Raw genomic sequence first — 26,625 nt, forward strand, 5'->3', positions numbered from 1 at the left:
CACCTCAATGTGGCAGATGTTTTCCAAAGTGGCAGTTACTGTGCCTGTTTTCCATAACTACAGACAGAGAGGGTATATAGGCAAAATATTTGTACTACTTATGTGGTTTTCAATATGGAAACATGCACAAAAGTTTCCATTACATTGCAGAAGGTTGACAGGCAAGTGTACCCCCAAGCAGAGTGCTGTATCCTGAAATAGTCACTTAGTTCTCTATCTATGGTTTGGACATTTTTGACTACACAAGGCTTCCCCAAATTCACTATACTCAAGAAGAGAAGCTGGTACCCAATGGGCATATGCCACACAGGTCTCCCACAGTGTGCACTTGCCCTTGTTGTAGGCTGTAATGTATTCTTTGCCTGCCTACTATCTCTGACATTAGCAACAACAATCATAAGCCTGTGATAGTAGCAGTATACCAGTAGCCAGGGGTTGACATATTAGATATGTGAATGCATATATTAGAATGCAATGATTACCTGCTGGTAAAGAAAGTACTCTTTAGAAGATCTAGTGCTGAGCCCAGTTTACATCACATTTCATGGACAGCCATGAAGTCAGTGAGGCTACTGATAACTTCTGATGGCAGCCATCAGGAGCTGGAGGCACTGACTGAGGCTGGCATGCAGTGTACAATTAAATGTGTCATCAAGCCTGTGCCAGGGAGTGATTGTGATTCACACTATAGCCAAAGCTATCACTGTATACACACAAACACACACAGACAAATGAGAATGTGTAATATGTAAGCGTGTGCATGTGATACAACTAAGATTGGAACTGATGAATGAAGCAGTTGTGGTGGGGGTGTGTAGGTAGTAGTATTTACTACTTTGCTTAGGGTCCCATTTTGGCCTTCATTAGCTCTGATTAGTGCCATACGTCTGCACCAACAACATGAGCTAAAACAGTCTTTGTATCCTGGCTGTAGGTCTTTAAAAAGCTATCCTTAAAGGTTTTTCAACAAATTAATTATCAAAGTGACAGACCTATAGCATTAAAGGTCAACAAGCAAAATTGTGAGCATATATTAGCTGCTTGGTAGAAATAACTGTGAATAGGACACAGCAATAAATAAACAGGGGCATCCTCACTCTAAGGCAGAGGTGGGCAAACTACGGCCCGCGGGCCGTATACGGCCCGGCGGACCTTTTAATCCGGCCCCCGGGCGGATCACTAGAAATAGCATTGTAGTGGATGGCCGTGGCGGGAACTAGCGCCATAGCGACCCACGCGGGCGCTATGGGGCCCGCAGCTGAGTGAGGTTCGGGGGGGCCGCAGTCCGATATTTGTTTATGACCGGGCCGCACAGCGGGAGGTAAGCGGGGACCACGGCCTGGAGAGGGTTAACACAGGCCGTGGTCACCGCTTACCTCCCTCTATGCGGCTGTGCCTGTGTCTCCTCTAGTCTCCAGGCTCTCCTGCCCAATGTCATCTATCATCAGAGCAGGGCTGGGAGAAGCCGGAGACACTGAACAGCATGAGTGCTGTGCAGGTATCCGTGGTTGCTAGGAAGCAGGTCGGATCCAATCAAAACAGCTATTGCTGTCCCCGCACACTCTCTGCTGCCTGCAGTAGCTAGGCAACGCCGACGCTGCCAGGGCTGGGGCCGCTGATGACGTATGACGTCTGGAGACCCCGCCCACCCAGACAGATTACGTCCATTCAAAAAACAACAGGAGGGAGGAAGACACGTGTGAAGTGAAGCCATCAGATCGGGAGACAAGTAAAGGAGACACAGAAGAAGCAAAACAGGTAAACGAGAAAGGGGGTAATGGAGGAGGAGACAGGAAAGTGTAAATCGATAAAGATGAATGGTGGCACTGGCAAAAAGGAGATAAGAAAGGGGGAAGAAGAGGGAAGAACAGATAGAAAAAAAAGGGGACTATATAAAGAGAAAAATAAGGAAAACAGAAAAGCAGAGGAAAATAAGAGAAAAAATACGAGTGAAAAATAAAAAGATGATAGAGAAATGAGAATAGGAAAAAAGGAAGAAATGAGTGGGAAAAGGAGACAAATTAAGAGGATAAGGTACAACTGAGAAAAATGTATGAAAATAAACTTAAAAAAATAAAAAACTGGTGGCACACTGGCAGCAATTGATGGCACACTTGCAGCAATTGATGGCACACTGGCAGCAATTGATGGCACACTGGTGGCACACTGGCAGCAATTGATGGCACACTGGCAGCAATTGATGGCACACTGGCAGCAATTGATGGCACACTGGCAGCAATTGATGGCACACTGGTGGCACACTGGCAGCAATTGATGGCACACTGGCAGCAATTGATGGCACACTGGCAGCAATTGATGGCACACTGGCAGCAATTGATGGCACACTGGTTTATGTATGTCTTAGTGATTGATTAACATCACAACTTCATTGATTTGAAATTGATACCCTTATTTTTTGTATGATTTTTGCTTTTGCTCATCACTGCCACACACATGCAGCCATGCATTGCACGTGTGTGGCAGTAATGAGCAAAACTAAAAATCATACAAAAAATCATACAAAAAAAAGCTATCAATGAAGTTGTGATGTGAATCAATCACTAAGACAATAAGACATACATAAACCATAATTTTCACTAATATGAGTCACAAATAGTGAAAAATGTTCATTGTTTTGGGAAATTTTGTTTAATAAAAAAAAAATTCTTGTAAGGCAACCTCACCTTTTCATTATTTAACTATAACAAGTACTCGTACCAGTTGTCCAACAATGATATTTACTGCTTTTTATAAAGAAATACAATTGATTTTATGCAGTATTGAGTTTAGCCTTTTGGCCCGGCCCTCCAAAATATTTTTAGTTTCTCATGTGGCCCCATCGAAAAAATAATTGCCCACCCCTGCTCTAAGGCCTGCCATAGACGGCTGGTTCAGCAGGACCCGGCTAAGTTTCAAACCATGTGTGCGCAGGCTGAATGTATCAAGTTGATCAATCAACCAGCCTGCCAGATTCACTTGCGATTATCGGGCGCTAGCAATAATAACTGTCTTCTCCAGGCGGAGACAGCTTCCCCCACCCCCCGGCCAGAAGAATACAATGTCTCATCAGGAGGGATTCCCCTGTCAGCACCAACTGTGTTTATAGGGGAATCATGCAAATTTCTTTCCTGCATAGTATTTACCTCCAACAGTATGGTGTCTGGCCGGTATCTGTCCTTTGCGTGGTCCAAGAACACGAAGTCCAAAGCATCCACATTATACTTTTGCCTTAACTGAGGAATGATGTCTGTAGTGGACCCTTCCAGCACCAAAACCTAAAAATCAAAACCATGTAGACTTGTCAAGATCAGATAAACATGTAATCTTTACATCAACAATCTTTAATATAGGCATCATCAGGGGAGGGCTGGCAGGGGGGGCAGGGTGGAAATCTCCCCCCGGGCTGGTGACACTATGCACAGCCACCGGCCGCCACTACCAAATGCTGTTTTTGCAGAGCAGGAATATGCCTGCTACAGCTCTGTTAACAAAGGTCACGGCCGCTGCTCACCTCCCACTGTGCAGCCGTGCCTGTGTCAGCTCTGAGGTAGATGGCTGCAGAGATGAGCTATGTCTCGTCTCACACATAGCTCAGCCTCAGCGCACACCAGCGATGACATACCCTTCTCTCTCTGCACAGATACGAGGAGAGATAGAGCTCATCTGCTCCTCCTCCTTCCAAATCTGCCCTGCCCTATCACTCCCCGGGCATGTGTGAGCACTGGACAGGAAGTTTGAACCCAAAAAAGCACCATGTAAGGGGGGCCTCTGTGCGGACTCTGATGTAAGGGGCGCCTCTGTGTGGACTCTGAGGTAAGGGGGGCCTCTGTGCGGACTCTGAGGTAAGGGGGGCCTCTGTGCGGACTCTGAGGTAAGGGGGGCCTCTGTGTGGACTCTTGTGATCATGAAAAATCTTAGACTGTTTTCCTCGATCCATCATTTTTCCACGCTCTATGGGCCACTTGACTGGACTTGCCCCCCAGGCCTAAGGCTGCCAGCCCTCCCCTGGGCATCATGTACACTGCGTGTTTACTAACATTTAGGGCAGTGTGTGCCCAGGAATGAATGCCCACAACGCAAGCAGTCTGCATTCCAAGCATTCACCCCTGTGTGCATACTGCCCATATTGCCCTAAATATTGGTACTGCTAGGTGCACCATCCAACCACATCCAGCTGCAGTCTCCAATAGTGATTTCTACCCAAGTCTAAACGCTGGACCTTTATACACTGGGGCAAAACACAGAGTGGGCATGAGGCCTAAAAGGTATTTCCACCTAAAACCAAAGGTTAGGTAATTTGTTGTGCCTTTTTTCCTCGTATATGGATACATTCTGGTGCCGCACACTTCTTTTGGATCTCACTCTGGTTTTGTAAACAGTAGTTAGGCAAATTCACTAGTAAAACAAACTGAGATTTATTTAATTACTTATTTATTTATTACAGGTATTCAAATACCTATAATAATATACCTATAATAACCTTTATGCAGTGCTTCACATATTGCAAATTCACATCAGTGTGTTGGAATCCAGTCATTTTGCAATATGAAATTCACTACAGACATGGTTTAAAGGAAATAAGAGAAATAAATGAGCTGCCATTCCATATATATACACACAGTAAATAAATAAATATATATATATATATATATATATATATATATATATTTTTTTTATCAAAGTGCCATTACATTGATTTCAAAAGATCTATCTTTACATTATAAAATAGTATTATTGTTATTAGCACAGAGCTGCATATCTTGATAACTGTGCTTAGGCAAATGAATGACATGTAAGTCATCACGGTTCTTTGCTGACTGGGTTTGTTGAACTTTGAAATTAGCTGCAAGCCATCTGTTGGGTATACCGTATCCTGAACTCCTGCAAATTCAATCATCTGCTTGGCCACAGCAGCATGAACTGGATTCAGCTCCACGGTGAACAACCGAGCTCCAGGCTTCAACAAGCGAGCAATTCGTATGGCAGAATATCCACAGTATGTACCCAGTTCCAGGATTACTGAAGGATCTGTCTCTTTCACTACTTCGTCTAGGATCAGGCCTGAGAAAACACAAAGGATTCTAATGTAATGGTAGCTCTGGCATACAACTCCCTTTATACAGAAACTATATGCAAATGATAACAGAACTCTTTATTCTAGCTATGAATACATGAAAAAATTAATATATATTTTAAAACAGTTCAGTGTAACAGCTTGCAGTCTGTCTTTGAATTGCCTTTCCACAATCTTATAGTTGAACAGCATGTCGATTTTGGTGGGCAGTGCTGCTGCCAAGCACGGTTAATGCAGTTCTACGGGGGCCACACCGGAACCACACCACAACTGCATGTAGTGCGATGCAGTAGTACATCAAATATAGATTTAAATCATATTGTCTCCTCGCTGCCTGTCAAACACCTCTGAAAAGCAATCTGAGCATGGATGTCTTTTCAGAGGAGCCGCAGCGCCTGGGGCATTTAAAGTGATTGTTAAGTCTTGTTTTAAATAAAAATAACAAACATGTTATACTTACCTCCTCTGTGAAATGGTTTTGCACAGAGCAGCCTGGATCCTCCTCTTTTTGGATCCCTCTTCGCTGCTCCTTGTCCCTTCCTCCTGTCGAGTGCCCCAACAGGAAGCAGCTTGCTATAGGGGCACCGGAGTCACAGCTCCCTGTGTCCATCCAGACATGGAGCCCTCACCCGGCCCCTCCCCCTCTCTCTTGAAGTCCTAGCTGGACGAAACGCTTGGTACATCACTTCCCATATTGCTTTTATTTAACTGTGATCACTTGTAATGTTTTTTTTTTTTAATTAAAACCCGTCGAGTCCATGGGCTACAATCCTGGCTAATACCATCGAGATTCTCCAGACAGCTGAGTCCATTTGCCGATTCGAATATATATGCTTTATTGATCCGTTGTTGCTGACAGACGGACCCAACAGTTCCGGTAAGCGTATTCAGTTATACCATACTTGAAAGGAATTTCCATGTGATGGTCTACACAGTTATATGACATCTCTACTGTGATACTCCTCATCTTAGTGTGATGGACATTTTCACTTGTATTGTTTTTCACGTGGACTTATTATTATAATATTTAACCGCTGTACCCTGTTGGGTATATATAATTTAGTGATTTACACATATTTCACTATTTTCATATTTATCGCTACACATTTAGTCTTAGCACCCCCTCTCTCACCTGATTGAAAAACTGAGTTTGATTGACAGCTGCGGGAGCCAATGGGACCACTGCTATGTCTCAGCCAATCAGGAGGAGAGTCCGGGACAGCTAAGACACTTGTGGACATCTCTGGACAGAGATGGGGCTCAAGTAAGTAATTAGGGGTGCTGAGGGAGGCTGCTGCACACAGAAGGTTTTTTATCCTAATGCATAGAATGCATTAAGATAAAAAAACTTCTGCCTTTACAACTCCTTTAAGTGCCGGTTCACACCAGCTTAGCTTCAAAGTTGGGTGACTTTGAAGCCGACCTCCTTGCACAACTTCACTGTGGCTTGCATACAACTTCTTTAACAGAAGTCAATGCAAGTCGTGATGAACCCACCCCAAGGTAGTGCAGGAGCCTTTTTCTAAGTTGAGTCGACATAAGTCACACTGATTAGAACAGTTCTATTGTTGTTAATGGGGCGCAACTTGACATGCGACTTTGACGAAGGACAAGTTGCAGCAGTGTGAATTGGGGCTCAGTGTTAGGTTTAATTGAAGGCTGAATGGGGTGTGAAGGCAGCCCAAAGTGTTTTTATGCTTTTGCAGCCATATTGGGATAACACCTACTTTACATATGTTATATGCCCCATTTACATTTTTAAAACCCCAAAACAGAAGTTTTAGTCTGCTATGCAAAATGAGTTGGAAAGTTCATGTTTACCAAAATTAACACTGTCTATACTGTATTGTCAGATGAGCGCTGCAGGGGAGATGTACTAAAACTGGTGCACAAAGAATCTGGTGCAGTTGTGCATAGTAACCAAACAGCTTCTAGGGTTTATTGCCAAAGCTTAAGGAGTAACGCTGGGAGATCAATGTACATTACAAGGATTTAAAAAAAAATTGTTATATATTATAAATCAGGAAACGTGCTGGGTCTTTAGACGTGATTTCCTATTGGGAGTATCTCAACAAAAACTGAATTTTTGTTCCAGGAATGCCTGACATCTGACTTGTAGCTTAGTGTTGACTTCTGGGAAAATCAGTGAGCCAATCACTCAAACAGGTAGCCATATTGCAATGCATTTTGCAGAGAATTACAACACTGCAGATTGAAAAGGAAAGGTCATTTTTAATAACATTCAATTACAATATGACTTGTGTTGCAATTGTATATTCTATGTGTAGCACTACCCCCGTAGGAGCTTCTGGATCAGATGTGAGCCTTGCACGTTACCTCAACATTCGTTGCCTAGGGGAAGGCAGTCTGTAAAGAACTCCAATGTCCACGCAAGTTGTAAAACCTTTAGCTGTTAGGTTTTATTTTTCTCATAACTTGCAAGAAAGTAGAAGGATGGAGGAACAGGGGAAGGTTCAGGTACATAGTACAGATCACTGGAGAAACTTCTAAGTTCCAATTAGTCACTCACCACTTCCTCTCGAGTGGGTATTGCTCACCCCGATAGGCCCCTCTCACCTGGCCTAGCAGCCGGAATAAAGCATGAACAATGATCAGTAACAGTCTCTGCCACAGACTGGTTGCAAGCAAAAATGAACAGTCCGGAATACTCTGCCACAGGATTTGGTACCCGGATATCCAGTCTTAAAGTCTTAGAGCCTTTTAGCCAAGGTTTCGTAGACTACAGTGCATCCTCCAATAAAGTTACCAGGCCTCTCCCAAAGTACCAGCCTTCCGCTCGGTCCTTTCTGGGACAGGTCCTCCCCTGGTTTCCTCCAATAAACGGCTTCCTCCCGCAGGACAGACAGCACAGGATCACCTTCAAAGCAAAGCCCCAGTCAGGACAACTGGGCCTACCTGGTAGGAACGCAGCCTCGGGCAAAAATGGCCCGAGGCCAAAAATCATGCAGCACATACCTCATGCCAGGAGGGCCACGAGGCGGAACAAGGGCCCCTAGGAATGGCGTCTGCCCCTTGGGGAAATCTTCTCCAGCATGCCCAGCAGGGAGACCACTCCCACTAGGCTGTTCCCGGAGAAAGACACCCAATACACCCTGACCTGCTTGAGTTCCAACATTGGCCTATGGTGGCAACGCAACCCATAGGCAAACAAAGGGAAATCACTCCAAACACAGCCAAAGCCAGAACAGAGGCTGATTTAGCCTTAATTAACAAAGTCTGGGATAATTATCAGCTCAGACACCCACTAGATTTGAACATAGCGCCTGGTCACCAGGAGCAGGGCGCTACATATAAATAAAACATATATTTGCATTTTTTTTTACCCACGAAAGTTGAGTTACCCTTTAATTGAACAAGCTGAAGTTAGAAGCTGATTGGTTACAATGCACAGCATAGCACAGTTTTAGCAAATTTTGCATTGTCTGTTTTAACAAAGGTTTGAAGATCTAGAACAGCCTTTCTCAACCTCTTCAACACAGAGGAACCCTTAAAATAACACTTTACGGTCTCAGGGAACCCCTACTAAAAATTACTGTATCCACAACTAATGATACATTAGTGTCATGGTCAGTGGGAAGAATGCCCCTACACTTGTGGTCAATGGGAAGAATTACAGATAGATAAAAAGACCAAGAGTATCAGTGGAAACTTATCTTAGAGGCAGAACTGACGGAATAGTAATGAAGAAGGTGACACAGTGGGGGACAGTAATGAAGGTGACACAGGAAACTGGGGGACAGTAATGAAAATAACACAGGAAACTGAGGGGACAGTAATAAAGGTGACACAGAGAAGTGAGGGAATAGTAATGAAGGTGACAAATAGGGAACTGAGGGGGCTCTAATGAAGGCGACACAGGGAACTGAGGAGACATTAATAAAGGTGAAACACAGGGAACTGAGGAGACACTAATGAAGGCAACACAGAGAACTGAGGGGACACTAATAAAGGAGACACACAGGGAACTGAGGAGACATTAATAAAGGTGAAACACAGGGAACTGACGAGACACTAATGAAGGCGACACAGAGAACTGAGGGGACACTAATAAAGGAGACACACAGGGAACTGAGGGGACATTAATAAAGGTGACACAGGGAACAGTAATGAAGGTGACACAGGGAACTGAGGGGACCTTAACCACTTATCTACCGCCCGCCGTCAAATGGCGGCGGGAGGCAGACCCTGGGTGGACGTCATATGACGTTGCGCCATTTTAAGCCACTAGGGGGCGTGCGCCCGCCGCATCACTGGGGACCTCGATTGCCCAGTAACTGAGCAGGACTGTGGATCAGTGTGGGTAAACCACGTCCTGTCAGGGAGAGGGGACCGATGGTGTGTCCATTGTACATAGGGACAACCATTGGTCACCTCCCCCAGTCACTCCCCTCCCCTCACAGTATAAATCACTCATTAGGGAATTAATCCCTTCCTCGCCCCCTAGTGTTAACCCCTTCCCTGCCAGTCACATTTATACAGTAATCAATGCATTTTTATAGCAGGGATCGCTGTATAAATGTGAATGGTCCCAAAAATGTGTCAAAAGTGTCCAATGTGTCCGCCGCAACATCACAGTCACGATAAAAATCGCCACTATTACTAGTAAAAATGCTATAAATCTATCCCCTATTTTGTAGACCCTATAACTTTTGTGCAAACTAATCAATAAACGCTTATTGCGTTTTTTTTCTCCAAAAATATGTAGAAGATGACGTATTGGTCTAAACTGAGAAAAAATTTGAATAAAAAAAAAAATGGATATTTATTATAGCAAAAAGTAAAAAATATTGTGTTTTTTTTTTTTCAAACTTGTCCCTCTTCTTTTGTTTATAGCGCAATAAAAAAAAACGCATAGGTGATCAAATACCACCAATAGAAAGCTCTATTTGTCGGGATAAAACGCAATTGGCATTCAAAGTGTGACAGCGCTAAAAACTGAAAAATGGCTTGGGCAGGAAGGGGGTGAAAGTGCCCAGTAGGCAAGTGGTTTATAAAGGTGACAAACAAGTAAGTAAGAGGAAATTGATTAAGCAGACAAAGAGAACTGAGTGAACACTCAGGCCTCGTACACACGACCAGTTTCCTCTGCAGAATTCAGCTTCCGACCGAGTTTCTGGCTGAATTCTGCCGAGAAACCCGGCCGTGTGTACACTTTCGGCCGAGGAAGCCGATGAGGAGCTTGGCGAGGAAATAGAGAACATGTTCTCTATTTCCTCGTTGTTCTATGGGAGCTCTCGCCCCGCCGAGCTCCTCGGCGGCTTCAGTGCTGAACTGGCCGAGGAACTCGATGTGTTTGGCACGTCGAGTTCCTCGGCCGTGTGTACGAGGCCTAATGCTTATTGCTTTTGTTTTTCCAAAAATTGGCAAAAAAAGTATCAAAAATCATCTTTTTTTGGGGCGGGGCTGACCCTGAATGGCAGTTTGGAAATGTGATCACCGTAGTTGTGTGAGTGGGAACACATAACAAACATATTAGTGGGGTTTTCTCAAATTTGTTTTGTAGACTGCAGAACTTAAAAGTTGCTCTGAAGTTTCTGTAAAGAGAAAAAAATTGCTGCAGGTATAATTGGAGGGACCTAGAGGCACGCTGTCCTCATGAGGAAATCTTTATAAGTGAATGTGCTGTAGAAGCTTGCCACCAGCCCTCCCATTCTTTATGGACTATGGAGGGCTGCACAAAACGCACTGTGGCCACCCTGCACATCTACAAAAGAACAGCATTTTGGCTGCGTGTGGTTGCAGGTGCAGAAACAGGTGTGGTTTACACTTTGTCCTGCACCCACAACCACCACAACCTAGCCTTAGTGCACAATGGTGTCATTGTGGTAGGGATGTGTAAATAACAAGAATGGCTGAACAAAATTAGAAATATGTTGGTAGGTAAAACACACATGTATGTGCATTCAGCAGTTTTTGTTTTATTGTAGACTCTAATTTAGGATTAAAGACCGAGAAAACATTGCAGGGACATACAAAATATGAGCTGCGTGTATTTTATTGTGACTAAGCATAAAAAGGGATTAGTATCTGGTGAATGAAATATGTAGAAACAATTGTAACATTTTTTTAACGCTAAATTTACAACTTAACCTCTCCCACCTGAATTCCATTTGAAATTGAGCGTGTTTGCCAACACCTTAAATGCTTTTCTGGAATGCTCAACTGTTGCTAACATCCATCTGTATTCTATATACACTACATAGATTTAAAATACTACAGCTATCCAGAATGAGTTTTCCATTAAGCAAAATGATGACATCAGAATTCTTTATTCTTTACCATTATGTGGTACTAAATATACACATTATGACCTCCTTTATAAGTCTCTTACAAATATAATTCAACCATTTTCTACGCAGATCCCATATTCTATATATACGAGCAATCAATGAAGTAAAGACTGTTTGTTAATGCCATAGCCCTCTTTAACCTTTGTTGTTGTTCCTTTTTGTGCTCATGTAAGGTGTTCATGCGAGCACCAATGGGCTGTAGGGCATTTTTGAAGGCATGCTCAACCAATGTAACAAATTTGTACATTTCTAAATTATGTTTACTTACATGATTGACTCACCACAAACATACTAGAACTTGGAAGAGTAGGAAAACATTTATAATAAAATTAAGAGCAAAGCCTGAAGGTGTATTGGTTCCTTACCCTTCTCATCGCCAACGTTCATGGCCCATTCTTTGTGTCTGCAGTAATTGTCTATGTTGTCCACAACACTCTGAGGGTCTCCACCTACTGCGGTTTCCAGGGCAAACTTCAACATTCTGTGTTCCTTCATATTATTTTCCATAGTTGATTGTTTCACCCACCAAATAAATTTCTACCAATAGTGAATACTGCAAACGATAGATGTTGTGAAATATGTTATAAAGCTGAATATAAATTGAAATGTTGGTTTATACTGTATGTGTTATGATTTTATATTATTTCAGTACCATACTATAGGATATCAGAACTCCTCTACCTTTTGTGTAGTGTCCATTGAATTATAAGGGAGAAGTTACATGGAGTAATGAAGTCGCAGACTTTTTTTTACCATTGGTGCTTGGAGTGAAATTATGATTTAGAGTCACATAGGGTGAGAGAGTGGGTAACCGCTCAAAGAGAACCAGGTAATCTGATTCCTGTGGTCCGAGCCAAGGGTGCAGGCAGTGCAATCAAAATGCAGGTTAGGATGAAGGAAAAAAGCTGGGACAGCCGCACTCCAAAAAAAACTCCTCCTTTAATTAAAAATCACAAAATACATGCCACAGCAAAAAACAGCACAACAAACGAAAAGCTGACGTTTCGCACTATGCCTTAGTGCTTCTTCATAGCTAGTGTGTAAGTAGTAAAATGAGTGAATATATACCTTACAACCCAATGAGTGGGAGGGGGCTCTGGAAACAATTAAGTTAAACAGGGTCCCCTGTGAAGTTTGGGTGTGTCTCGACAGACAATCAGAGAGTGTCTCATGTGGACTATGTCTCATACAAATTCATAGTGAATAGTGAACATTGGATAAAATGATGTGTTGACCCAATAGAGAAGTGGGGTGCAGAAAAATGTGAAAGAGAGTGTAGGAGTGTGTGTAAGTGTGAAGAAATATATTTGAGTGTAAGAGAAGTGAATTAAAGAGGACAGGAAATGGAATGATATGTGTAAAACATGTATAACATGTATAAGTAACAGTAGAAAGTGCGAGTATTGCCTCTTTTAGTTTTTGATAGTAATATCAATAAAATGTGCCAACATCCCTATTGATTATAATTGGTATGATCTAATCAGTAACTCAAACAGGGGCTGCTTGCGGCCTAGTTGATTAACTATAGATCAAAAGAGGGGGGGGGGGAGGGGGAGTTTGTTTGGGATTTTTGAGGCACTGATATACAACAATATAAAAAGTAGTATAAATATTTATTTAACAGATTATACAAAAAATATACAAAGCATTTGGGACAAACCCCACTAATCAGATAGATCAGAAGACCGTTGGTCTGATCGGTGGAGTCGTGGTCTCGACCGGTTTCGCAGTATACAACTGCTTCTTCAGGAGAAATGTCTACAAGTATACAAATAAAATATAATAAAGCAACAAGCAATTGTGTACAATACTTTGATAAGAAAGAAAGATACATAGGGTCAATATTGTGCTTTTGTAGGAGAGTCACAAGACTACTCACCTTGGTGCCAGAGTGATCATGGAAAAAAGCTCGGGCAAGAAAACCCCCTAGGGCGCACGTGGGGGATGATAAGGACAGGCTCTGGTGGAAAAGGTTAATAAGTTATTCCTAATGGTTAATATACTTAGGGACGGTTGTGCAGGGATAAGCCGGGATAAAAAACCGTGAAGGGAAGGGAAAATTGGGACAAGGGGGGGGGGGGGGGAGGGGGAGAAAAAGAAAAGAAAGAGGAAGAAGGGAAAAGAAGAGGGTTGGTAATGGGGGAGGAAGAACATGGAGGGAAAAGAGAGAGAAAAGACATGGTTGATTGAAGCAGAAGGGAAAAACAAGAGGAAAAAGGGAAAGCAAAAGAAAGAAAAAACAAAGGTAAAGCTAAACAAAAATTAAATAAAAATAGACCAGAATATTTGAAAAAGGATGAAAGTGGAAAAAAGGAAAAGGGGCTGGGAGAAAAGAAGGCAAAAGTAAGAGAGAATAAAAAAGGGGGAGAGGGGAAAGGATTAGGGAGAAAGGGGAGAAAAGGAAAGGGTGAAAAATAAAAGGAGAAAGAAAGGAGTGACTGACATACGGGAGGGAAAGGGGGGGGGAATAGCATGGGGAAGGGAAAAGTGAATGATGACAGTTCCAAAGTAACCAAATGAAAATTGGTTAGAACAACCAGTAGTGCTACTAAGTGAGTAGATGGGACACCGGGAAGTGACATTAAGTGCTGGAGTGGGATGGATTAATGTTAAACTAGCTTACCGTCCAGGATAAAACAATCACTATAAATGATGCTGGGGCAGGTGACACAAACTTATAGGCAAGCTGACATGAACGCCAGTGTGGTTGAACACAAGCAGAAGCCAATCTAAAAAGAGACACGATACCACACAAATAGTTGGGCATAAATGTCACTAATGATAGAGAGGCATAAAAGTATAAGGTACAGATTCAGCATGGGCAGTGTGTACTTACAGGGTTCTCTGAAGTGTCAGCGCGTCCCCAGGGAGAGCTCCGTGCATCTCATTCAGCTAGCTCATAGAGCAGCTTAAATGGGATATCCCAAGTCACGTCATAGGTCACGTGACCGCGACGTAGACGTGACTCACCAATCAGACGGCCGCGCATTCGGTGATGCGCGGCCTTGCAGTCCTGAGACCCAATGACCATAGGCCTATGGTCATTGGGTCTCAGGACTGCAAGGCCGCGCATCACCGAATGCGCGGCCGTCTGATTGGTGAGTCACGTCTACGTCGCGGTCACGTGACCTATGACGTGACTTGGGATATCCCATTTAAGCTGCTCTATGAGCTAGCTGAATGAGATGCACGGAGCTCTCCCTGGGGACGCGCTGACACTTCAGAGAACCCTGTAAGTACACACTGCCCATGCTGAATCTGTACCTTATACTTTTATGCCTCTCTATCATTAGTGACATTTATGCCCAACTATTTGTGTGGTATCGTGTCTCTTTTTAGATTGGCTTCTGCTTGTGTTCAACCACACTGGCGTTCATGTCAGCTTGCCTATAAGTTTGTGTCACCTGCCCCAGCATCATTTATAGTGATTGTTTTATCCTGGACGGTAAGCTAGTTTAACATTAATCCATCCCACTCCAGCACTTAATGTCACTTCCCGGTGTCCCATCTACTCACTTAGTAGCACTACTGGTTGTTCTAACCAATTTTCATTTGGTTACTTTGGAACTGTCATCATTCACTTTTCCCTTCCCCATGCTATTCCCCCCCCCTTTCCCTCCCGTATGTCAGTCACTCCTTTCTTTCTCCTTTTATTTTTCACCCTTTCCTTTTCTCCCCTTTCTCCCTAATCCTTTCCCCTCTCCCCCTTTTTTATTCTCTCTTACTTTTGCCTTCTTTTCTCCCAGCCCCTTTTCCTTTTTTCCACTTTCATCCTTTTTCAAATATTCTGGTCTATTTTTATTTAATTTTTGTTTAGCTTTACCTTTGTTTTTTCTTTCTTTTGCTTTCCCTTTTTCCTCTTGTTTTTCCCTTCTGCTTCAATCAACCATGTCTTTTCTCTCTCTTTTCCCTCCATGTTCTTCCTCCCCCATTACCAACCCTCTTCTTTTCCCTTCTTCCTCTTTCTTTTCTTTTTCTCCCCCCCCCCCCCTCCCCCCCTTGTCCCAATTTTCCCTTCCCTTCACGGTTTTTTATCCCGGCTTATCCCTGCACAACCGTCCCTAAGTATATTAACCATTAGGAATAACTTATTAACCTTTTCCACCAGAGCCTGTCCTTATCATCCCCCACGTGCGCCCTAGGGGGTTTTCTTGCCCGAGCTTTTTTCCATGATCACTCTGGCACCAAGGTGAGTAGTCTTGTGACTCTCCTACAAAAGCACAATATTGACCCTATGTATCTTTCTTTCTTATCAAAGTATTGTACACAATTGCTTGTTGCTTTATTATATTTTATTTGTATACTTGTAGACATTTCTCCTGAAGAAGCAGTTGTATACTGCGAAACCGGTCGAGACCACGACTCCACCGATCAGACCAACGGTCTTCTGATCTATCTGATTAGTGGGGTTTGTCCCAAATGCTTTGTATATTTTTTGTATAATCTGTTAAATAAATATTTATACTACTTTTTATATTGTTGTATATCAGTGCCTCAAAAATCCCAAACAAACTCCCCCCCCCCCCCCCCCCCCTCTTTTGATCTATAGTTAATCAACTAGGCCGCAAGCAGCCCCTGTTTGAGTTACTGATTAGATCATACCAATTATGTATAAGTAACAAATAAAATGAAATGAAGAAAACAAAAAATATGATATGAATTGAAGTGCAATAAAGTAAAGTGAAATGAATTAAAAAAGAAGAAGAAAGAAAAACAAATGAAAAGTGAAATGGGAAAAAAAAAAAAAAAAAAAAGGGAAAAAAATGGGGGTGAATATGACGGTGAACCATATGAAGGACGATGCATAGACCATAAAATAATATGGTGTAATGTAGTGAACAAAAAATGCCTAAAGATTGAGCATAGTGAAAAGGTGCACCTTAATTCTAATGGTCTTATTTGTTTTATAGTATATTAACTTGTGTTTTTTATTATTTTTATGATTATTGTTATATTATTTTTGTTTTTTGTATCTCTCTGATTGTCTGTCGAGACACACCCAAACTTCACAGGGGACCCTGTTTAACTTAATTGTTTCCAGAGCCCCCTCCCACTCATTGGGTTGTAAGGTATATATTCACTCATTTTACTGCTTACACACTAGCTATGAAAAAGCACTAAGGCATAGTGCGAAACGTCAGCTTTTCTTTTGTTGTGCTGTTTTTTGCTGTGGCATGTGTTTTGTGATTTTTAATTAAAGGAGGAGTTTTTTTTTGGAGTGCGGCTGTCCCAGCTTTTTTCCTTCATCCTAACCTAGAGTCACATAGGGGTTGATTTACTAAAACTGGAGAGTGCAAAGCCTGGTGCAGCTGTGCATTGTAGCCAATCAGCTTCAAACTTCAGCTTGTTCAATTAAGCTTGACAAAAATAAAATGGAAGCTGATTGGTTTCTATTCAGAGCTGCACCACATTTTGCACTCTCCAATTTTAGTAAAGAAACCCAAGTAGGACCTATATTTATACTGGTTGTAAGACCTTTATACAGTTGATTTTCATATATTTAATATCATTTCATTTTGCAAAAAGGAAAGTCCTGTTTGGTTATTACACATTTTCAGTTCATGCATTTTAATATTTATAAAGAGTAGCTTAGATGGGGATTTTTAAAAATGTATTGGAAGGGGTTTATTTGATTGAAAGAAGCCCAGGAGAAGATGGCAACAGTGGTGATGGAGCCACAAGAAGGAAGGCCAACCTTACATTGCTAGAGGAAGTCATGTAATTCTGCCATAAAGTACACGTAAGGCAAGAGTTCTGGGTGGGGGCACAAACATGTACAGTTATACTTTAAATGTATCAGTGAGGCTTGAACCCTGTGTCATTACTTTGAATGTGCTTAACTCTAGTACTGACTGCTGTAAATTGAAAAAAAATATATAGAAATCTGATTAAATGCTATGGGTTACTGCAATTTGCACAACACCATTGCTTTGATGTAGAAAGTCGGTATACTGTACCTGTAGCCCCCCCTGGTTAGGTAGGTGCTAGACTGAGGATTTTCTAGCAGTCTGGGGGGGTGACCCTGGGCTGGGGCTCGGGTGCATCCAGGAGGAGTGACGAGATCCTGGAAGGAGAGGCACATGAGAGAGCAGGGAGAGGACAGTGGGAGAGAACACTTCTCAGGCCGCGTACACACGGCCGAGAAACTCGACGGGCAAAACACATAGTTTTGCTCGTCGAGTTCCATGTGAAGCCGCCGAGGATCTCGGCAAACCAAATTTTCCCATTGCCATCAAGGAAATAGAGAACATGTTCTCTTTTTGGCCCGACGAGATCCTCGTCGGTTTCCTCGTCGAAAAGTGTACACACGACCGGTTTCCTCGGCAAAAAAAAAGACCCAGCAAGCTTCTTGCTGTTTTTTGCCGAGAAACTCGGCCGTGTGTACGAGGCCTCAGAGTCTCCAGGGAAGACAACCGATCGCAGCCGGGAGGGCTGGTGAGTGAGCACAGTCGGGAGGACTAGGGAGACACGCCTTAAGGGAACTATAAGATTGCCGTTTCGAGATGGGTGCAGAACCAGAAGAGAGGACTGTGGGAAGGGCAGTGGAAAGAGGTCTTTGCAGCCATTCTGGCTGGCAGGGCCTGAAGAGAGCTATCTAGGATTGGTAGCTGAATAGAGGACAGTTAGCACATGAACTATTTCTAAACCATATGGGCCTGATGTCCCTGCCCGCAAAAGGCAGTTCACTGGGTCCTGGCTGAAGTAATTTCAGGCCTACCCATGCAGTGCTAGCTAGTCTGGAGGTGTAACAGTCTGCAGCAAGGGAAGTGCTGGTGGAGTAACAGTCTGCAGCAAATGAAGTACAGGAGGAGAAACTGTGTGCAGCAAGTGTTTGTGCTGGAGAGAAGATTGGAGTGTATATAGAAGTCCCAAGCAAGTTTTCACTGAATATTCCTGGGCATCCCATAATTCCCAATTTCTCATCCAAGTTGAATCCCCTCAAATAAAAAACAAATCAAAGCTATGAACTGTTCTATGTCTCTGAGTGACTGAGAGATGGATGCCAGTCCATCAAGGGCAGGCATGTCAAATTCTGATAAATCAGTGGGATGAATTGAGAGGACTTAGGGCCAGATCGTCAAAAGGGATACGCCGGCGTATCTACTGATACGCTGTCGTATCCCTGTTTCTATCTTTGGAACTGATCCACAGAATCAGTTTCCAAAAGATAGGCAGAAGATCCGACATGTGTAAGGGACTTACACTGCCGGATCTTAGGATGCAGTACCGCATCCGCCGCTGGGGGCATTTTGAGTCGAAATGCCGCTTCGGGTATGCAAATTAGCACTTACGGAGATCCACAAAGCTTTTACGCTTCGTTTTTTCTCCGTAAGTATTAAGTTGCATGTGTAAAATTAGGGCTGCTTTTACAAAGTGTAAACTGTTTACACCTTGTAAAAGTAGACCCTTCTTACCCGCGACGCTGTTATTTTTTAATTTTTTTTTTCCCGCCGTATCTTGTTTTTTCCCCGACGCAACTTTTTTGACCCGGCGCGATTCACGAAGCTCGGCGTAACGTAATTTTGCGCTATGCACGTCGGCAAAATTACGTCACGAGCATGCGCAGTACGTCCGGCACGGGAGCGCGCCTAATTTAAATGGGACTCGCCCCCATTTGAATAGGAACGCCTTGCGCCGGCGGAATTTAAGTTACACACCCGAAAATTTCTAGGTAAGTGCTTTGTGGATCGGGCACTTAGGTAGAAATTTTCCGGCAGTGTAACTTAAATGGGAAAAGATAAGTTACGGCGGCTGGCTGTGGATCTGGTCCTAAATGCTCAATCTTTTGCCTGTTGTGGGCTGCACCTTCTTAATGTCAGAAAAACACTATGCGGGTTATTTACTAAAACTAAAGAGTGCAAAACCTGGATCAGCTCTTGATAAAAACCAATCAGCGTCCAGGTTTTATTGTCAAAGCTTAACTGTACAAGCTGAAATTAGAAGCTGATTGGCTAGCATGCAAAGCTGCACCAGATTCAGAGTGCACCTGTTTTAGTAAATCTCCCCCCTATGCCACTTTGGAATATTTTCGCCTTTATTTTTTCACTTTAATGCATCAGGTGAAAAGGCTTCTGACACTGAGCAGCCCCCCCCCCCCCCCCCGTTTTACTCACCTGAGCCCATTCGTTCCCACGGTGGAGTTCAAAACAAACTGCGCAATGAAGGTAAGTATGATATGTTTGTTATTTTAAACAAACAACAACAAAAAAACAAGGGTTTAACATTATAGTAAAAATTACAATTGTGTATTTATTTATTTATTTCAGGTACTTATATAGCCCCGTCAATTTACGCAGAGCTTTACATATACATTGTACATTCACATCAGTCACTACCCTCAAGGAGCTTACAACCTAAGGCCCCTAACACACATTCATACAATATTTAATCACATAGAAAGAGGCCATAACACATTTCCTGAAACATTTACGCTACAAAAGTATGTATGAGGTGTAGAATAGCTGTGGATACATTTATATTGTTTGTCCTCAAATTACAGGCCACAGAGAAGAAGTGAGAGGAACGCACGTGGCCCACAAAAAACTATCTGCCATGCCTGATCTAGATTATTCTTCAAAAAAAATATTACTTTACTGCATACAAAATATACCGTTAACTCTTTGTAAATACAGTCAAAATATGTCCCATCCCGACAATGTCTGCACAGTTAATTCATCAGTCCCTCAGTTTCCTTCATACAGTAAGTACAGTGTCATGTAAATCTTTTGCTGCTTCCGATTCTCAATATGGATATTAACCTTTATTTCTTTAGCAACCACAGTGTTCTTTGTGCAAATACCATATACATTTTAGCCACATTAAACCATTTAAACTCTGAAAATCAAATATATTATCATTTTCCAAGGTCAGATTGAGCCTGATTGGTGGCTGTGGGTAGCACAGAGCAGTTCTTATGTAAGACAAATACTAAATGAGGTCAAGTGAGGTAAATGTACAGCACTGTAGCTATAGTGTTAATCAGTCTGCTTCTGGAATTGTCAGCTAGCATCGTAGATGCACAAAATACAGCAACCCTGGCTGTTCAGTGTTTTTCTGCAGTGCATGTTTTTTTGTTTTTTTTTATTATAGATAGCTTACCTCTTACAGACAAGATCTTAATCTTTCTGTGCTTGTGTGGGTTTTAAAGATAGTCTGGTAGGTCAATTGACTCCTGTCCAACTTGGCCCTAGTATGTGTGTGTATGTATGTGAGACCGGGACCTTAGATTGTAAGCTCTCTGAGGACAGGTAATGATATGAATGTATGTAAATTGCTGTATACATGGTTGGTTTTATACAAATACCTGCAATAAATAATACAAATAAAAACATTACAGAAAAGATCACAGTTTCATTACTCACCCAAGCAGCCACGTGCACTTCTGGAAGTGTAGACCCCAATGAAAATGTGATATAACACCTATCCTTAAACCTTCAGGGTGATGCTAGCACAGTGTTAAATTACACATGCCTCATTGGGTGTGAACTCATTGGTATGCAGCAAGACTTTCTTTTTGGGGGCCTGGGGCACAGTTGAATCTCCACCTATTTATTATAATTACTATGTTAAGTAAGTCACTAAGCAGGTCACCGATGAAAGCATGCAGTATAACAGGAAAGTGAATGTGTTGTAGTAAATAGAAGTGAACATATATTTGAAGATCTTATTGGCACATTACAGTACAATTGTTGTATTAAACAAATACTAATTTAGTTTTTGCATACTAGTATAATCTCTGGGAGATGTTCACCAAATTTGCTGCACAACATGGATGTGCAAAACAGGAAAGTGATAAATGTTATGAGCTGTACAGTATATGCTTAATTTATGTACTTAATGTACTGTACAGTATATGCTTAATTTAAAAAATCCCTCTTTGCTGCAATTGTTTAAAGCAGAGGACCCCCAATTTTTTTTAAAAAAGCCAGCAGCTACACTGCAGCTGCTGACTTTTAAAAAATGAACACTTACCTGTCTAGTGCGCCCACGAAGTCGGCAGACGAGGACGAGCAATCGCTCGGTCCTCGGATGCTGCCGCCGCCATAATCGGTGAGGGAATCAGGAAGTGAAGCCTTGCTGACCCCTGAACCATATGCATTACTCAGTCCTGACTCCTGAACTCCCTGCACTACTTTATCCTGATGACTGAACCAATATGTATTACTCAGTCCTGACCAGGGGCGTTGCTAGGTGGCAAAAAGACCAGGGGCGACGCAACTTACCTGACACACATACCCTGACCTACGCGCGCCTGTTTGTGTCAGTACACACACTAACGTGTGTGTGTTAGGACACACAGACATGCAAGTCTGTGTGTCCTAACACGCTCTAAAAACCTTCCTCTTTGGGGCAAGTTGATTATGACCACGCCTAATTAAACTGACCTGGCCCCTCCTTCCCTCACCCTATGTCCCCCTCACTCCAAACCCCCTTGCTACTGTTTGTTTTTATTGTTGATATTTTATATGGTTTCTCTTTTTATTTATGTACACGAGCCATCAGTTCGTCTACGAAGTCTTTTTTCTTTCTTCTCTTGGATTGCTTTTTGGTCCAGAATAGACCAGCGGACCTCCTTCCAGCGCTTAGACACACCCTTCAGGGTGTATGTGGCGCTGTAAAGAAATATTAAAATCAATCAATCAATCAATCAGTGTGTGTATGTATGTCAGTCAGTTACACACTCCATGAGATCAGCATGCAAGGAAGCTCTTAGGCACACTAGCATGTCTTTCAGGGTTGTTTCTGACACATGTCCTACATACACCGTCCTTTCCTGTCCTACATACACCGTCCTGTCCTGTCCTACATACACCGTCCTGTCCTACATACACCGTCCTGTCCTGTCCTACATACACCGTCCTGTCCTACATACACCGTCCTGTCCTGTCCTACATACACCGACCTGTCCTGTCCTACATAAACCGACCTGTCCTGTCCTACATACACCGACCTGTCCTGACCAACATACACCGACCTGTCCTGACCAACATACACCGACCTGTCCTGACTAACATACACTGACCTATCCTGACCAACATACATTAACCTGTCCTGACCAACATACACTGACCTGTCCTGACTAACATACACTGACCTATCCTGATCAACATACACAAACCTGTCCTGACCAACATACACTGACCTGTCCTGACTAACATACACTGTCCTGTCCTGGCTAAGTCGCCTCCAAGAAATGTAAAAAATAGCAGAACAATTTAATACATATGCATACACATTAGGGCCAGATTTAAGAGGAAGTCAAATTTACCAGTATGTTTTTGAAATGTGTGAGGAAACTCATACAAACACAAAGAAAGTTTACAAACTCAATGCAGAAAATGTCCTTGGTATGATCCCAGTGCTCTGCAGTAAGTTGTAGAATTGACATTACAATCCAACTTTACAATCTCTTAGCTTCAAAAACAGCTATAAAATGTGAGGACCTGCCTAGACAATCCAATATATTTTTACCTGGTTGAATATGCCCTCCCCTTAGGCGCTGAGGAGAGCCGCAGGGAGCAGCGGGGGATGCGGCAGGCAGCCGTGGTGAGCGGCACTGGCGTGGCCATGATAGGAGGCTCAGGTCAGGAGCCCTACCGTGGAGAGCCGCCGGCCGAACCAAGCAGGGAGCGGGGATGGCGCCGGGCGGCATTGTAATTCCCGCCTTCTAAGCTTGAGGCGCCTATGATGGACGTCACAGGTCCTGCGGTCTCGGCATTGGATCAGTGGGACGTCCATCATAGGCTTGGGCTCCAGAAGGCGGGACCAACAGCCTGAGATCGCACTCGGCAGGACTCGGGGCTAGCAACGGCTAGCTAAATGCCCGGGATTCGGGGCTTTACCGGGAACCATTTGGGGCTCCAGCCCCCTAAGCCCAGGCCTAATGATGCCCCTGGTCCTGACCCCTGAACTCCCTGCATTACTTTATCCTGACCCCTGAACCAAATGCATTACTCAATATTGACCCCTGAACTTCATGTAAGTTCCCACTTCCTCTTACTTGTTTGGTCATTAGCCTAGGCGTATGACATCATGCACAGCTTTCTCTCACTCTTGTGAGAGTTTGCCAAGAAGGAAGGGAGGATGAGTCATAAGAAGGAAAATGAAAGCTGCAGGGCTGGAGGTGTGCCTCTGGAAGTGTGCCTCTGTGTGGCTGTGTAAATCCAGGAAGTGAACCCGGCAGCAGCTTCAGCTGCCCACAGTTAAAATGGTTGCAGCCAGACTCAGTGGAGGGAGATTTCTGCAGCATATCTGGCAAGTACAGAATCACAGTATATTTAAAATATTATGCAAAGTGGTTGGAGGGAAGCTTCAGATTGGCAAATATGTTTTTATTACAAATTATGAAAGCAGACTGCAGTTCCTCTTGTGATTCTAAAGTCTTGTTTCTTTACTGTACATCACAGGACACAGAGCACTAGTAATTACTACATGGGTTATAGGTCACCTTTAGGTGATGGACACTGACATAATCAAAGACCGAAAGTCCCTCTCTATATAACCCCTCCCACATGGGGCATACCTCAGTTTTTTCGCCAGTGTCTAAGGTGTTTGTCACGTTTAAGATTACGCTTCTTAGATGACCCTAGCCAGGGCCAAAGAGCCATACAATCGGATCCATTCAAAAAGCCAGAAAACAAAGACAAAAGTGGATGGTACCCGAGCCTCGATATGGAGGAACATGGTTTTTCCAGTAAAGCTTCTCTTAGGAGAGGGGCCCTGGTATCCAGCACCTTGGTCACATTGCTATACTACAGGTTTTCTCTGGGGGGGGGGGGGTCGCTATACAAGTCCAAGGCAGTGTACCCTAATAAATTAAAGGGGACCCTGTCCTTGAAGATCTGGCATGACTCCAAGCCCACCATGATGGGTCACTGTGTTAATTCCAGTAGTACCCTGCGGCGGGAATGGTAAGTTAAGAAGTGGGCTTTTTTTAATGAATAGTAATGTCTTGCCTGTATTTTCTCCTACCACTAGAGGGTGTAAAGTAACATACCTGGTGTCAGCATCCCATGCCTGCCTGGGTAGATGTCTGTCAGCAGCACTTGTGGAGGAGTTCTGCCTCTCCCTCTCCAAAAGGGGGGATGGGTTTGGGAGATTCCACCTGCTGTGAGTGGGACCCGTTTCCCCCCTCCCCCCGGGATCGTCGTGGATCGTTGTGCGCGCGAGGATAATCCTCTTTCATGCACATGAGAGGACGTCACATGCATGTTGATCAGCGTGCACATTACCTTATGGTGCTGGCAGAGAGACACAGACACTATTTACAGAGCACATAAGCATTGCAGTGCTGGGGACAGGCATTTGCAAAACTCATCTGTTCAGCATCTAGCTGTGGCATTTGATAGCGGCATATTAAATTGCTAAGACTGAGCTCAGCAATAGATGCATAGTAATTAGTAACTTTGTTTTGTGCCTAGGACTATGTATTTCCAAAGCAGAGGGGCAAAAACAGGGAGAAGAGGCACAAAAGCACAGCAGTCAGGTCCTGGGAACCCTAGTCTCGCCTCCACGGCACCTTCTTCCCCTGTAAGACCTGATACAGTTGATCAAGCTGAACCTTTGTCTGGCATTGTAGCTACCACCAACACTCCAGCCTCTGCATATGTCACTAAAGATGACTTGGCTAGGGCTCTGGCTGGTTTGGAGCGGAAATTGGCTAGTTTGATCGCGTCCTCCTCCCAGACTGGGAAAAAATGCGACAGGTCCCCTTCCCCTGCTCCTGGCTCGTCGTCTGTGGATCAGGAGTGGGTAGAAGATTTGAAGGTGCCTTTAGAGGACCCATAGGAAGGGCATGAGGATGGTTCTTGATTAGAGGACTCAGCCCCGGAGGAGGCCTTCACAACCTCACAGTCTCAAAGGTTGTTAATTCAATCACTCACTGAGACAGTGCGTATTGGTTATAAGTTGCCCCTAACTGAGTTGGCTGAGGCCCCCTTTTCCTCTCTGGGTTCTCTAAGACCTCCTCAAGGGGCACATGCTTTTCCTATGCACCCATTGCTGGAACAGCTTATTTATGCTGACTGGGAATACCCAGACAGGCATTTTATTCCTCCTAAGAGATTCTCTCAGATTTGGAGGCGAAATTCACTAAGAAATGGAGTGTGCCAGCAGTGTACACTACGTTCTCTACGTTACACTACGCTCTCTACATTGCTGATAGAGAAAGGAGCTGTGTGTTAGTTGGCGTCGTGACTCTCCTGTAGTCCAAGGGAGGGGGCGAGCATGACACTCCACACCAGGGAGAAAGCCTTGCATTACTGTGTGGAGTTACAGACAGAAGAACATAAAGTGAGGATTTCTCAGAAGAAATAAGGACATTTAAAAGCAAAATCGAAGGATGAGGTAAGTGAAGGAGGACTGCACTAAGGTAAAGGAAGCTATTCAGGAAAACAAATTGTACCTTTACAACCCCTTAAAATAAGGTGAAACAGGCCATCAGAGGGGAAGAGTTCCCAGACCTTCTGGAGCTTCCCAAGGCTTTTTGTTTTGCAGTTGACGCCATTAAGGATTCCATTCATCAGACGTCACGTCTCGCTCGTCTGTTGGTACACATGCGAAGAGTGCTATGGCTTAAGCATTGGTCAGCAGAATTCCCTTGTAAGAAACTGCTGACTGGGTTTCCCTTTCATGGAGAATGTTTATTTGGGGATGACTTTGATAAGTACATCAAGAAGATCTCGGGGGGAAAGAGTACCCTTCTACCAGTAAAGAGAAGAAGTAAGCATCCTTCATTTAAACATTCTGCCTCTCCATCGCCTGGAGCATCAGCCTCCAGGCAGTCGTGACAGCCAGCGCCATCAGCCCCAAGAGGAAGGCCCCAAAGCCAGGCTCAGGGCCAAAAGAAGTCCTGGGGCAAAAATCTGCAAAGCAAGAGTCCCAAGGCCTCCTTATGAAGGGGCACCCCCGCTTGCGCGAGTGGGGGGAAGGCTTCTGCAGTTCAGGCACTAGACCGGTTACTGTCTCAAGGGGTGATCATAGAGACCCTCTTAGGGGAACGGGGAATGAGATTTTATTCAAATCTCTTTACAGTATCCAAACCAAATGGAGATGTTAGACCCATTTTAGATCTCAGGGGTCTGAACCAATTTCTAAACATCCGCTCCTTTTGCATGGAATCAATTCGGTCAGTGGTGTCCTCCCTTCAGGGAGGAGAATTCGTAGCGTCAATAGTCATCAAGGACACATATCTCCATGTTCCAATATTCCCTGCTCATCCTAAATTCCTGCGATTCGTGG

At 43.6% G+C, this 26,625-nt stretch overlaps 1 protein-coding gene across 1 annotated transcript in view; it reads right to left on the minus strand.

The window, feature by feature from the left end:
- LOC120935934 (catechol O-methyltransferase-like) overlaps window positions 1-20,862 on the minus strand; it is a 34,982-nt gene extending 14,120 nt beyond the window's left edge. The window contains exons 1-4 of the mRNA XM_040347963.1: window positions 20,748-20,862; window positions 11,751-11,938; window positions 4,868-5,061; window positions 3,144-3,275 (exon numbers count right to left, since the gene is read on the minus strand). Coding sequence (XP_040203897.1) covers window positions 3,144-3,275; window positions 4,868-5,061; window positions 11,751-11,892 — 468 coding nt within the window. The 5' untranslated portion in view covers window positions 11,893-11,938; window positions 20,748-20,862. The remainder of the gene's footprint in view (window positions 1-3,143; window positions 3,276-4,867; window positions 5,062-11,750; window positions 11,939-20,747) is intronic.
- Window positions 20,863-26,625: the final 5,763 nt, after the last annotated feature.

This window comes from Rana temporaria, chromosome 1, assembly GCF_905171775.1.
Source record: "Rana temporaria chromosome 1, aRanTem1.1, whole genome shotgun sequence".
In the NCBI taxonomy this organism is placed as follows: Eukaryota; Metazoa; Chordata; class Amphibia; order Anura; family Ranidae; genus Rana; species Rana temporaria.